The 14,045-nt window shown below is 35.8% G+C and overlaps 1 protein-coding gene across 1 annotated transcript in view; it reads left to right on the top strand.

The window, feature by feature from the left end:
* LOC139136552 (phosphatidylinositol 4,5-bisphosphate 3-kinase catalytic subunit beta isoform-like) overlaps positions 1–14,045 on the top strand; it is a 46,771-nt gene that overhangs the window by 14,621 nt on the left and 18,105 nt on the right. The window contains exons 5-10 of the mRNA XM_070704284.1: positions 973–1,149; positions 1,655–1,885; positions 2,172–2,399; positions 3,891–4,187; positions 5,907–6,083; positions 11,451–11,572. Of these exons, the coding sequence (XP_070560385.1) occupies positions 973–1,149; positions 1,655–1,885; positions 2,172–2,399; positions 3,891–4,187; positions 5,907–6,083; positions 11,451–11,572 (1,232 nt within the window). The remainder of the gene's footprint in view (positions 1–972; positions 1,150–1,654; positions 1,886–2,171; positions 2,400–3,890; positions 4,188–5,906; positions 6,084–11,450; positions 11,573–14,045) is intronic.

Here is a 14,045-nt window from a genome sequence, read left to right on the forward strand (position 1 = left end):
CATTTTTAAGAATTTTTTCAATTTTTAAAAAACCTCAAATCAAACATTGTTTGGATTTATCTTTTGATGTGACAACCAATCATAAGTTGGATGTGAAAGAAATGTGAATTTTGCTTATTTTTGCAAATGATCTAATTCTTGCTTTTTTTCCTCCAGTTTTCAACATTACACACCAATACAACCCCACTCTGACTGAGTCAAATTTTGTGAAATTTTCACATTTCATTTTTTAAATACTATACAACAAACAAATTTATTTGCCGATAAAAACCTTACATTTGAAATTTCAATGTGGTATCTAGTTTTTGGATTATTAATTATTATTAGTAATATCAAAATTTAGGTTTTTTACCCCAAATATGTACCCCTTTTTCCTTTGAGTAAACTATTATGACAAAGACTAGAGTAATGTTGTTATTATCAAGGAATAGTAAATTCAAGCATCAGTTAGTGTTGGTTATTCTCATGGGAGAGATGCAGTGTTCCCACTAAGGCTTATATGTACACTATGTGTGCTGTATCCCCAACTGCGCTCGCAGTGGAATTTCATGTTTTGTGCAACTTTAGTTTCGGTCATTTCGATTGGTACTAGTGTTGGTTACTATAAGCATTAAATTTGATGTCAGCACCGATTTTACTTCTGTGTTTTGAGTTTTAGCGCTTGTAGGCGGCACAGTTGCTACCAACACACTGTATGTGTACGCATTCAGGATACATTTTGACTATGTGACCAGATGTACGTAACTCGATACATTAGCATATATATAGAAGATACAACATGGCTGCCTCTGTGATTGCGGTGCCCTGTGCCCTGCAGGCACCAAAGCCTAAGTTGCATACCTACTCAAATCCTTAGGGGGAACACTGGAGAGATGAGTGAGCTGTCTGAAAACAGACATTTCTGAAAGCTGTAAAACAGGTCTTCCATGAAATACAAATGTGTGTGAACTCTCATATGTATTTGTTTTGCAGGCCAGACATTCAAAGTTCCAAGTATCAGAGACAATGTTTCCATCAGACTTGTTGAAGTTAGCCTTGAGAAAGAAAAGTGTAATGTTTAATATGGATGAAGATCAGGAGGATTATGTACTTAAAGTTTGTGGCAAGGCAGAATATCTATTGGGAAATTCACCTCTCAGTCAATACAAGGTAAACCATTGTGCACTTTAGGTATTTCAATATAATATCTATTGTGCTGTGTTTAAGACTGTCGTACTCCTTTCTGATTTTGCCTAATAATGTCATCAGTTTTGCTTCTTAGAATAATGAATTTCATGTCAATAATGACAAAGTTCTTATGTTTAGTTTTGTAAAGTTGATTGATAATATATCTGAGGTTTGAAATACATCAACATTGCTGATGGCTGATGTTTTATATAAAATGTAGATTGTGTAAACTAATGCTTCCATATTTTTCAATCACAAACAAATACCAGTGAGATAACTTTCAATGAAAATAGGCAAGGTCTTTGAGAAAAATGTCAAAATATCTGAAAGCAGAGAATTAACCCAAAGAAATACAATGGCAATGTGAAAAAAACTCTTTTAGTTTTATCTCAAAGTTCAGTAAGGTTATTATTATGGTTATCAGTATTTGGCAATTCAGTCATTTCACATATGGGATATTTCAAATGATGTTTCTCATTGTATTCAGTACATCAGACGCACAATTGGAAAGAAAAGTCACCATCCAGAATTACTTTTGGTAAAACGTAAATCATTGGGTGTAGAGGATTACTTCCAACACGGACTGAAACCAAGTGTACAGCCAGAACCACCCCCTGTACCACCAAAGAAAACTAAATCTCTATGGAATATCAGTGAAAAATTAAAAATCAAAATTATCAAGGCTTCCAATGTTGCATCCATAACAGAAAATATGAAGGTAAGACATCTGTGAAAGACGTGCTTTCCTGTAAATCAAGATGTGAGAAGAGACAACTAGTAATTTGTCATATCAGAAGTAGCTCCATCCAATCCAAGTCTCTGACATGAGTGTGATTGCATTCATGAAATAATAACAACAAGACTATAGTCATAATCAATCTAATGTACAGTTGCCTAGTGATGTGGGAGAATTTCAAAATAGTGCAGAATGTAACAATAGCTTATTTTTAACCCTATTAATCAGAAATTCAGAACACAAAAACTTTTTTTTTTAAATTTGTCAGTTTTGTGTGAGGGCTGGTGTATATCATGGTGGTGAGAGTCTTTGTGAAATTGTTAACACTAAAGAAAAAGTTGGAACAGATCCTATCTGGAATGAAGAGCTGGAATTTGACATAAATGTCTGTGACATCCCAAGAATGGCTAGACTGTGTCTTGTCATATATGGACTTTGTGATCGGAAACTAATCAAAGGCAAGAAAGCCAAGAAAACAAAGGAAGGACGAGAAAAGGTTAGTAGCTCACCTGCAAAATACTAGAAGTAAATAAATAATAGAGGATTGTAGGCTAATGCATATGCTGCATCAAGAATGACTCATAAGTTGATGTGGATACTCAAACCATAAATAGTAGTATACTTCACAGAAATGACTATTTTTATTCATCAAATCATGTATTATATGATCATCTTTCTATCGTATAGTACACAATCATCCATGAGTAGTTGTTTTCATACCATATGTTTTAAAATGACATTTTGTTCATCTATTTTATTTTGATGGGTGATGGAGGCACTCGATACATTATCACAAAAATAATGCTATCTATAGAAGTTTTTAGAGGTATGCATGTACTAATATGACATCATTGTAAACATATGGCAAAAATGAAAATGAAAATATTAAATTATTTGAAGTCTTTTAGCTTTCAGTGGTTTGGGCCCAAAAGTCCAATGGACTGATGTGATAGTTTATGTATGCAGTATATCATATGCTGTGTGCTGTATGTCATATATAGAGGCATCTCATAAACCTGTCTGTAACTTTGCCTGAAACTTCGGCAAATATTTCCTTATTTGTTAGATTGTTTTAAAGTTTGTCTTTAAGGTTTTTGGTGAAAGTTAATACTTTCAACTTATCCTTAAAATCAGTCATTTGATCACTTTGATGTCTAACATATTTGCTCCTTGAGTTGAAGTAGTCGTAGAATTGTTCATTTTGTGGCAATACATTTGTTTAATAAGTTTTAAATAATATTTTTTATTCATTATAGTAAGGTAAAACAAGTAAAACAGAAATTGTCATGTGCATAGGCATGCTTGCTCAGTTAGGCAAGAAAATGTGCGTTCTGGAATCTTAAGAGACTCCATTCTGTTCCTATCTCGTCTGTTTTGTTGCCTTTTAAACCTTTTCTCATGGATTTGAATATGTTTTGCAAGTTGCATTTGGATGATGATGGTATTGTTGTTAACTTGGCTTATATTTTGGAATGAGCAGCTGCTTTGATGGACTGGTTTAGTGTGACTGGAGGAGACAATGTACATTCGGTACACAGTGTACAGGCTTCTACATTTTTACTGGCAGACATGTCTCTGGTGCCTAGGTAATGATCAGGTGCCTCCTAGTGTAGGCACAAAGTCCATAGACTGAGCTACTGAGAGTTAGGCTGAAGCTCAGTGTGCACATACGGATTTTGCTCAATATGCTATTTGTTGTTGTGCTACATTTTTGATGATAACTTCTGACTTTCTCCTCGTCTATTTGAGTAAATCTTTAAAGAGATGTTTTCATGTTGATGCTATCATAGATTGTGATCGACAAGGGAAAGATGTGTGTATATTCTGATGTGATATTATTTGAAATTGATCAACATCAAGGGCCCCACACTCAGTACATATATGTACTCTCAAGTGAGTTTGTGATAGAAGTGAAATATTTTGTGTACCAACTTTAAGGAAATATTACAGCATTTTAGCTTACTCAAACTGTGCATGTAAATTGCAGGAAAAGGTTCCACTGGCGTGGGTGAACACAAACTTCTTTGACTATCGAAATCAGCTCTCTCAAGGTCACCTGCAATTGTCAGCTTGGCCAGTTACAGAGGAACCACCACCAGATATGTTGAATTACATTGGAACTGTGTCACAGAATCCTAATACAGAAGCAGCAACTGTTATAGAGATTGAATTTATCAAATACAGTCAGTCACCAGTTGTTTATCCACCATTTGAGAAGGTACTAGAACGAGCTGCAGAAGTTGCTGCAGAAAATGATGCAGATGACCAAGAACAGACTTTGCTTGTAAGTTATTGTCATCTAAAATTCTTTGGCTACAGTATGGTCATATAGTGGAACTTTTATTACATATCTATGTTCCTTATAGTTACCAATACCAATATGATATACTTTGCACATTTATTCATTTCATATTCAGAAATATTGTGAAGGAGTAATGTAATTGCTATATTGCTCTCAAATTTTGAATATTGAAATCAGCTTTCATCACGTCTCGCTTAGATTATTGTAACAGTTTGCTTTTTGGCCTGCCAGCTTATGAGATTCAAAAGCTGCAAACGATTCAGAACTCTGCAGCTCGTTTAATTACTAGAACAAGAAAAACAGATCATATCACACCTTGTCTTTACAGATTACATTGGCTTCCAGTTAAGCAAAGGATAGAATTCAAATTTCTTGGCATCACTTATAAGATACTCAATGGTCACGCTCCAAAGTATTTAGGTGAATTGCTTACAGTCCGTGACACTCAGCGCACACTTCGCTCTCACTCCAGTGTTGTAAATTTATATCAGCCAATAGGAAACACAGTGTATTACGGTGATAGGGCTTTCTCAATTTGTGCACCTCGCTTATGGAATTCTCTGCCATTACATATTCGAGCGGTTCAGTCATTCGATGTTTTTAAAAGTAAACTGAAAACTCACCTTTTTACGTCTTTTTATTCATAATTTTTGTAGTTTTTATGATGAATTTTTATAACATGTTGCTAATTTTAACTTTGCTTTTTTACTGTCAGTTTATAACAATTTTTGTTTCATCCTTCTCTTAGTTGATTTTAAGTGTAAAGCGCATTGAGATTATTTTTAATGTAATGCGCTATATAAGAAATAAAGATTAAAGATTAAAGGTTTTACTTTCAGTGAATAAGACTAAGTCTTAAATTACCTAGTAAATTAACGTAGAAGGTTGGCAAGTTCTGTTAGTCTCACTAGTCCAATTATTTCGGGAAAAGTCTTTAATGAGAACAATTTTATAAAGCTGTATCCTGTGTCATATTAAAACAGAGAAGAAAAATGTATGTTGAAATAAATCAAAGTTTTTTACTAAGCATGAGCAAGGTCAAGATATGAACATGTCTTTAAAATGTTATTAAAGTTACTTTTGTCATGATATGATAGAATCACATATCAGATATTTATTGTACTGTGGAGCTGTGGATTTTAGATTGTAGTAACAGTATGCATTCATTCAAAGTCCATCAGCCGCATATTGTACTACATGGCTTATCAGTATGGTGCGACTTGCAAGAACCGTTCCTTTAGGACATCGCAAATTCTATTTACTATGGTGGTACTGAGTTAGAACAATTTGAATGGAGAATGAATTCAAGTATGAGACAATGTTTTAGTAATATTATGAGGTTATTACGAAAATACCACAAAGGATGCACGAGGAAATTGGCGCAGAGTTTCGCCAGACGCCAGTGTCCGAGTGCATCCTTTGCGGTATTTTCATAATAACGTTATTATTATACATCTTACATTCATGACTAGGGCATCAAATTGTCATAGTAGTGACTGTTTTCAAGCAATGTCAACAATTTTTCTTCCAACTAATAGCGCAAGTGTGGAACACTAGCTCGGACGTGCTTGTGCAAGTTCTGGATAGTGTATGCACACTACACACATACATACAGAGTTCCGTATGGCCTTTTTAGCGCACGCAAAATTCTATTGTTCTCGATTGCAGATGTATAATAATACATCTTATCATTTTTACCAGCCTGGAGTATATGACAGACTGCGTCAGATTGTTGACCGTGATCCGTTAGTGCCATTAGATGATCAAGATGTAACATTGGTGTGGAAATACCGTGTAGATTGTCGAAATTACTTGTCACATTCTCTTCCAAAATTACTGAGGTGTGTAGATTGGAAGAACAGTAAGGATGTCGCACAGGTAAGAAAAACTAGATTAAGATATCATTCATGGATTGTTACACATCAACTCAAACACTGTAATGTCATTAGTACGTATATGTCAGGGACATTATTTCCCATAGAACCGGGACACTGCAATGTCAGTGGTGCTCGTATGTCAGGAACATTATTTCACACAGAACGCAGACATTGCAATATCAGCTATACATACATATCAGAGACAGTATTTCATATAGCACCCAGACAACGTAATATCAGTGATACATATGTATTAAGGACATTGTTTCACAGAGAACGCAGACACTGCAATATCTGCCAGTGATATTTGCACATCAGGGATATTGCACACAAAACCCAGGCACTGCAATATCTGCCAGTGATATTTGCATGTAAGGGATATTTCACATAGAACCCAGGCACCGCAATATCAGCTGGTGGTATTTGCATGTCAAAGATATTTCACATAGAACCCAGACACTGTAAATTGGCAGTATTTGCTTACATGAACATTATTTCACTGAAGCTGACAATTTCTTTCCAACACATTCCTGCACGATTTTATACTTGTTGCTACTTTGACAAATTTTATCATGTACTTGTTTATATCTTAATTGCAACTGCTGTACTGTTTGTCTTGTTCTGATCCCAGTTTAACAATAAGAATGTACAGCCCAATTTGAATAATGTGTGAACAAATGAAAATCTTGTTAATCTACAACCATTTTCAGTATTAGACATCGAAGCCACTGCAGTGAACTGCAATAAAACTGCTCACACTAATTAGTTTCAGCTGTAGCCAGCTGGCAAAGTTGACAACATTGTATGTCCCATTCAGACAGTTTGTCTGGGGAAGTTGAAATAAACAACATTTGTACATGGACCAGTGCATGGTAATGTTACGTTGTATCTTAATCTTGAACACAGGGTGCCAATTGTAACTCTCATTTACAGCCCCAGACAGAGCTAGTTTTGCCTTTGGACAAGCAGAATTTTTGCCTGTATCAAGTACCCTTGATCAACACTAAAGTGGCCACGGGTGTATCAGAAACTGCCCAGTTATAACACACTCACGCGAATCTATCAGCTGGCTACAGCTGAAACTAATTAGTGTAAGCAGTTTTATTAGCTACTATAGACTATAGTCTATAGAAGCTATTGGGATGGGTATCCGTCCGGCGTCCGGCGTCAGTCTGTATGTATGTATGTATGTATGTATGTATGTCCGTTTGTGAGGCGTCCGTCCACTCAAATATCTTGAGAACTGCAGTACTTACTGATTTGATATTTGTTGTAGGTATACCACACGAACATGCTACGGCTTCTGAAAGCGCTCAGTGTGTAAGCATGTGGGAATTTTCGAAGCATTTTTTCTCGTTTAATTTGGCAAATTATCAGCAAATACCTCAATACTTCAAGGTACCCCTTTCTTCTCAATCGTTTCCTGGAGTTTCAAAGTCATACGAACGAAAATGAGCGAAAAATTTCGATGCAAAAATCGTGCATCAGCGAGAGTGGCGGCCATGTTTTCAACTCGCTATTTTTAGCCCACTGAGCCTATGCATACACAGCGTTCTATCGCAGTTGAGCCTGAGCGTAAAGACACTGAAAGTATTCATAGATAGATAGCCCATGATTCGACCTTTATTTTCGTGTTTTTCGTTTGAATTTTGGCCAAATAGTCGCTTTTTTAGCGGGTTTTGAATTTTTCTAAAGCATCTAAAAACATTATAATGACTTTTAATTATCAAACGAAAGAAAAAAATAAGAAATTTAATTAATTATTTACAAAATAAAAATATTTTTGACAAGGTGAATCATGCAGCTCAAAAGCGAACAATCAATGTTTTGGACGAGTGTGAGCGATTTTCGCGGGGATTCCCCAGACCTATCGTTCATAGCTACGGCGCTTGAAAACACGGTCAGTTTCTGTGAAACGGGATGAAATTTTCTTTCAGGCGAGGCGTTTGAAGTCACTCTTGAGAAAAATTACTTATTTATCAGTGGTTGTTTTACCGTTTCATGAACCATTTTTTCGATTCAATCACTTGTTGACCTGAAAACACAATATTTAGTACTCGTTTTCAACAGACTTTAGTATGTAGCTGCAGATACGGCTGTCAAAATACTATCGTTTTCAAAGTACATTTTGAGCGAACTTTATAAATTAACATTCTTAACCACAGTGTAATGTTATGCTTGGAATTTTGTTGCTTTTGAGGTTCATTCGTAGTTTTTTATAATGATTCTGTTCCTTTCCATCATCAAACATCGACAAGTATAAAATTAGCCCTAATCACTTAAATGAGAATTATGTGTTTCCTTTCGGTTTTTTAATATGTAACGAAATAAATAAGTTGATTTGTTTTGATCCTTTCCACGTATTGGTATTTTTTCCTGGTTGAAAGTTACTAATATCCTTTAATAGTCCTTAGTCTCTACAATCTCAGAAAAGAATGAAACGATTGATTTATAAAAGAAACTTTATTGCGACACACTTCAGTCATTTTCATAACTCCGAAGTTCGAAATTCAGTGTGCTGTACTCATATCTTGGCAGTGTTGAACTCTTCTGTTGTAGTATCTGCAATCGAAACTGGTACTTCACATAGAATAATTAAAAGCATTTCACCAACAGTTTTCAAATTCCACTTACTTTCAATTTGAATGTTTCCAACGACCAAAAAATATTGTGGATCATGGTAAGATTAAAACCTCACATATTCTAAAGGTACAGTAATATCAAATTACATAATTGGAGGCGTTAATAAAAAACAAGAAATGTTTAGGAAATTATGAAATGTAAATCAGAGCTGTTGAAAATTATTTAATTTTCAGGGTGTTGCCAAATCATGTGTGTATATAAGTATGTCTGGTTCTGAGACGAGCTGTATTGGCATACCGAAGGAATTTGTTGATAACTAAAAATTTAATTAAAAGAATGGTTGCCATGGAAACACTTGGTATAGGTTATTTTCAATAAAGTAGATATTCCTTCATCAAAATTTTGCTATGAACTTCATGAACATTTCAAAAATTTCCTAAATTTTCGTAGCCGGTGGTTAACCAACAAAAGTACATTCATGCAGGCTCTCGATCTCAGGGCCAGTGGCGACTCATTCAAAGCGAGAAATTTGCATAAATGGGTTTTTCTGTCACTCATTTTTTATCATTTAGAGTAGTTTTGTTGCTGAATGTTCGTTGGTGCTCATAACAAAGGGTTTTCTAGAGATAAAAACCCAGAAAAGATGGTTTGATACTATAAAATACTTGCTCAGACATTGCGTATACATTTGTACATGGTAACTTTTCATATTTCATCATCCGATGTGAATGTCATTTTTTGTACAAAAGTGACATTTTTGGTCAAAATTACAGTGATCTGGGAAGTAAGTTTACCATATTTATATTGAAACTTGTTGAAAAATTGTTTTTCTTTTGCTGATATGCTTAGGTTGTACTTTTTAAACATCAATGCTCTTGGGTAGACTTTACCAAACATAGCTAATTTTCATATTTTACCCTGTTTTGGTGGCCCGCAAAGGCACAATTTTGCAGTAAAGTCAAACTTAACACTGCATTTCTGACTATCTGATTACCTTTCCTGCATGAACTTTCCCTTTTTTTAATTACACTTCAGTAGCACTGCATATAGATTAAGAATGCTTTGTAAGTTCACCAATTATTTTGCATCAGAATGACTGTAAATCTGCCAAAATTTGTATTTTTCAGTCATTTTATAAATTTTCCGCGATGCAGAATTGGACAAACTGCCATATTTGGATATGTTTACATCAAAAAGTAAATTTCCTTTGGTCAAAGATTAAATTATTTTGTAAAAAGAATTTACTTTTAAATACTTTTAGCATCACATTTGTTACAGAGTCATGTATTTCAGGGAAAACAAGCCTATTAAAATCTATGATTTCATCAATTTTAACTTTTTTCCAATCTATGACCTTCGGCCGCGAGGTTTTACATACACAAAAATCTTCATAACTTTTGAATGACTGAACCGATTTTGACCAAATAAAAAGTATTTTTCATCATTTCCAAAGCACTCTTTGGAAAATGCATCAAAAAAGCAATTTAGTGATTTTAAAATTTTCACTTGGAATACCTATTTGTTGTGTAGATGAAAAATATGATTTTGAGAAACTATTTTTTTTAATTTTTTGATATTGTTGAAAATAGGCAAATTAATGCCAAAAAAGGTGTTTTCGGTGAAAAATCTTCTTCGTCATAACCGCTGGTCAGACAGCTTTGTTATTTGGTATACAGGTCCCTAGGGATAACCCAACTTAGATATGTTCAAATTGTGATGAAATATGAAAATTTGTATTTTTAAGGAATTTTTTTGTCACTTTTGGTCAAAGTTTGACTTACATTTTATGTAATTCTTGTACTGTATAAACCCTATCAATTCACCCAGAAAAAAATAATTAATATGATTTTAAATAATTGAATTAATTAGGAAATCATCAAAGCCAAAATAATTTTAGTGTGCAATTATCAGAAAGTTCAACTTTTTTAGACAGTTCATAGTGAATTGAGGATTAAAACATGTAAAGGCAACTTTCCTGAATCCCAACTTTGATATATTCTGAACCACCATTTATGTTATCTAACAGAAATTGCTCATAATAGTTTGTCATGATAGGGTGGTCAAATAAATAGAGATAGAGAAAGTTCTAATGTCCATTTATGGTTGACTTGGTAAGGATAAAATAAGATTACTTTTTGAGGAAAAAAATAGAGTGGTCAATTGAAAGAGTGGTCAAAGTGATAGGGTTTTTATGGTAAAGCTGGGCTGTAAGATTCCTCATGTGCTATTTATAGCAATTATGCAATCTGTGTAAACAGTGCAATGAAAGTGTAACATGATTCCTTATAATGCTTTTGATGACCTCGAACTTCTTAAGTTTCAAACATTTGTCTCTTCAGTGTGCTTTCTCTGAGTACGTACAGTCTCAACTTATTCAACAGAACTCACTTACAATGTTAATCACAGATATCCACCTTCTTCATCAATACATGTGTCACAAAAGGTTATTCTCTACATAACACAGCAGAGCTCTGTCAACTGTTGAGTCGCTTGTTTTTTCAAAACCGCTTGTCAGACAGCTTTAATATTTGGTTTACATGTCCCAAGGATGACCTTAGCGAGATAATTTCATACAGTCAGGAAATACTTAATTTTGTATCCATGTCTATAGTAGCTTCAGGGACTTTGGCCCTATGTTTACCATTCACTACAGTAGCTTCGCTGTCTAATACTGAAAATGGTTGTATCTGAAAAATAACATCTTGAAGTTAGTATTTCACATACTGTAATTGTTGACCTCTATAGCCTACTCCATAATTAATATTGGTTGTTTGTAATATTTCAGATGCAAGCACTTTTGCAAATCTGGCCAAAACTTGAACCAGAGCAGGCATTAGAATTGTTGGATTATCAGTATGCAGATAAGTCAGTGAGATCATTTGCAGTGGAGTGCCTCAAAGACTTTTCGTAAGTTTATCATGACAATCATTTTCTCTTAAACCCTTCATAATACTGATTGCTCAACTATCAACCCTTAACTGCTAAGACAGTTAACTTGGTTCCATTTGGCCTCACCAGTTTTGTGTCAAAAGCTGCTAGAGTAAAGTCAGATGGCAGTGTGTACATATGAAAACCAACTTATTAGTCCCCACGGACACCGTCCGGGGGGACTTATAGGTTTGGTCATGTCCGTGCGTGCGTGCGTGCGTCCGTCCGTGCGTCCGTCCGTGCGTGCGTGCGTGCGTCCGTCCGTTCACGCAGATATCTCTGAGATGCCTGGAGCGATTTCATTCAAACTTGATAGAAGGATTACTTCATATGGCATACAGATGCACGTCAATTTGTTTTGTGATACGATCCAATATGGCCGCCAGGCGGCCATTTTATTACGATTTTTTCATGTACAGAGCCATAACTCAGGCATGTTCCAACCGATTTTATTCAAAGTTGGTACAAGGACATTGACCAATGTCATACAGATGCACGTCAATTTGTTTTGTGATACGATCCAATATGGCCGCCAGGCGGCCATTTTATTACGATTTTTTCATGTACAGAGCCATTACTCAGGCATGTTTCGACGGATTTTATTCAGAGTTGGTACAAGGACATTGACCAATGTCATAGATATGCACATCAATTTGTTTTGTGATACGATCCAATATGGCCGCCAGGCGGCCATTTTATTACGATTTTTTTCATGTACAGAGCCATTACTCAGGTATGTTTTGACCGATTTTATTCAGAGTTGGTACAAGGACATTGACCAATGTCATAGATATGCACATCAATTTGTTTTGTGATACGATTCAATATGGCCGCCAGGTGGCCATTTTATTACGATTTTTTCATGTACAGAGCCATAACTCAGGCACGTTTCAACCGATTTTATTCAAAGTTGGTACAAGCTTATTGACAAATGTCATAGCTGTGCACGGCAATTGTTTTGTGATACGATCCAATATGGCCGCTGTGCGGCCATTTTATTACGATTTTTCATGTACAGAGCCATAACTCAGGCATATCTCAACCGATTTTATTCAAAGTTGGTACAAGGACATTGACCTATGTCATACATATGCACGTCAATCTGTTTTGTGATACGATCCAATATGGCCGCCAGGCGGCCATTTTATTACGATTTTTTCATGTACATTTTGTACAGAGCCATTTCTCAGGCATATCCGCATGTTTTGACCAATTTTATTCAAAGTTGGTACAAGGACATCGACCAATGTCATAGCTATGCACATCAATTTGTTTTGTGATGCGATCCAATATGGCCGCTGTGCGACCATTTTGTTACGATTTTTTTCATGTCCTGAACCATAACTCAGACATGTATCAAGCGAATTCATTCAAAAGTATTTTTATCACAGACCTAATGAAGAGGACTCTATCCTCTTTGAGGACCTGTAATCAAAGTACTGATTAACAAGTGGGGACTGTGTCATCAATGATGACTTGTTATGGTAGAGACTAAACATCAACAATTTTCCAATCAGCGGTAATTCATAGTTGATTTTGAAGAATAATAGAATCTCACACCCACAAGGACCTGGGATCAGATTTCTCACACGAGTTGGGGATATTTTGTCTCACATGAGCTGCAGGCACGTGTGAGACAAAATATCCCCAACGAGTGTGAGAAATCTGATCCCAGGTCATTGGTGTGTGAGATTCGTTTTCTCACATGACCACAAAATTCACACTGGAAACATTGAATGTTTTACTGTATAGGCGACTATCCTACTTCATGGCCATCTACAGTATTCTGTGTCACTTAAACGCGAATTCTGTGGCGAGTTCCACTGCCGATAGGCCTATTTCAACTTCTGCTGCGGACGAGATGTCCGACAGAAAAAAATGTGTGGCATATTGGAAAATTCGTCTGGCTTTTTGTGAGTCTATCATCATCCGGGGGTCACAAACAACGTACAACGTTACCCAAAATCATGACAATGCTGTCGTCTGCCCCCGTACTCTGACCTGCTTACTTTGTAGTTCAGGTCCGTGTGTTACTCGTCACACCATTGGATAATATTTTTGCTTGTGGAACAAAAGGCTGTTTACCATCCAATCGGAGCTCGTATAATATATATATATATATTGCAGAGTGTGGGACAGTTTCTGAGAGTGTGGGATCAATTTTTCCCACACCGTCGATCCCACACTCCCAGTGGCCAGGAATGCAAGAATAATAGAATCTCACACCCCCAAGGACCTGGGATCAGATTTCTCACACGAGTTGGGGATATTTTGTCTCACACGAGCCGCAGGCGAGTGTGAGACAAAATATCCCCAACTCGTGTGAGAAATCTGATCCCAGGTCCTTGGTGTGTGAGATTCTATTTCTCACATGACCACAAAATGCGTTAAATTCATATTGGAAACGTACAACATTACCCAAAATTGTGACAACTCTGTCGTCTGCCACTGT

This window comes from Ptychodera flava, chromosome 7 (assembly GCF_041260155.1).
Source record: "Ptychodera flava strain L36383 chromosome 7, AS_Pfla_20210202, whole genome shotgun sequence".
NCBI lineage: Eukaryota > Metazoa > Hemichordata > Enteropneusta > Ptychoderidae > Ptychodera > Ptychodera flava.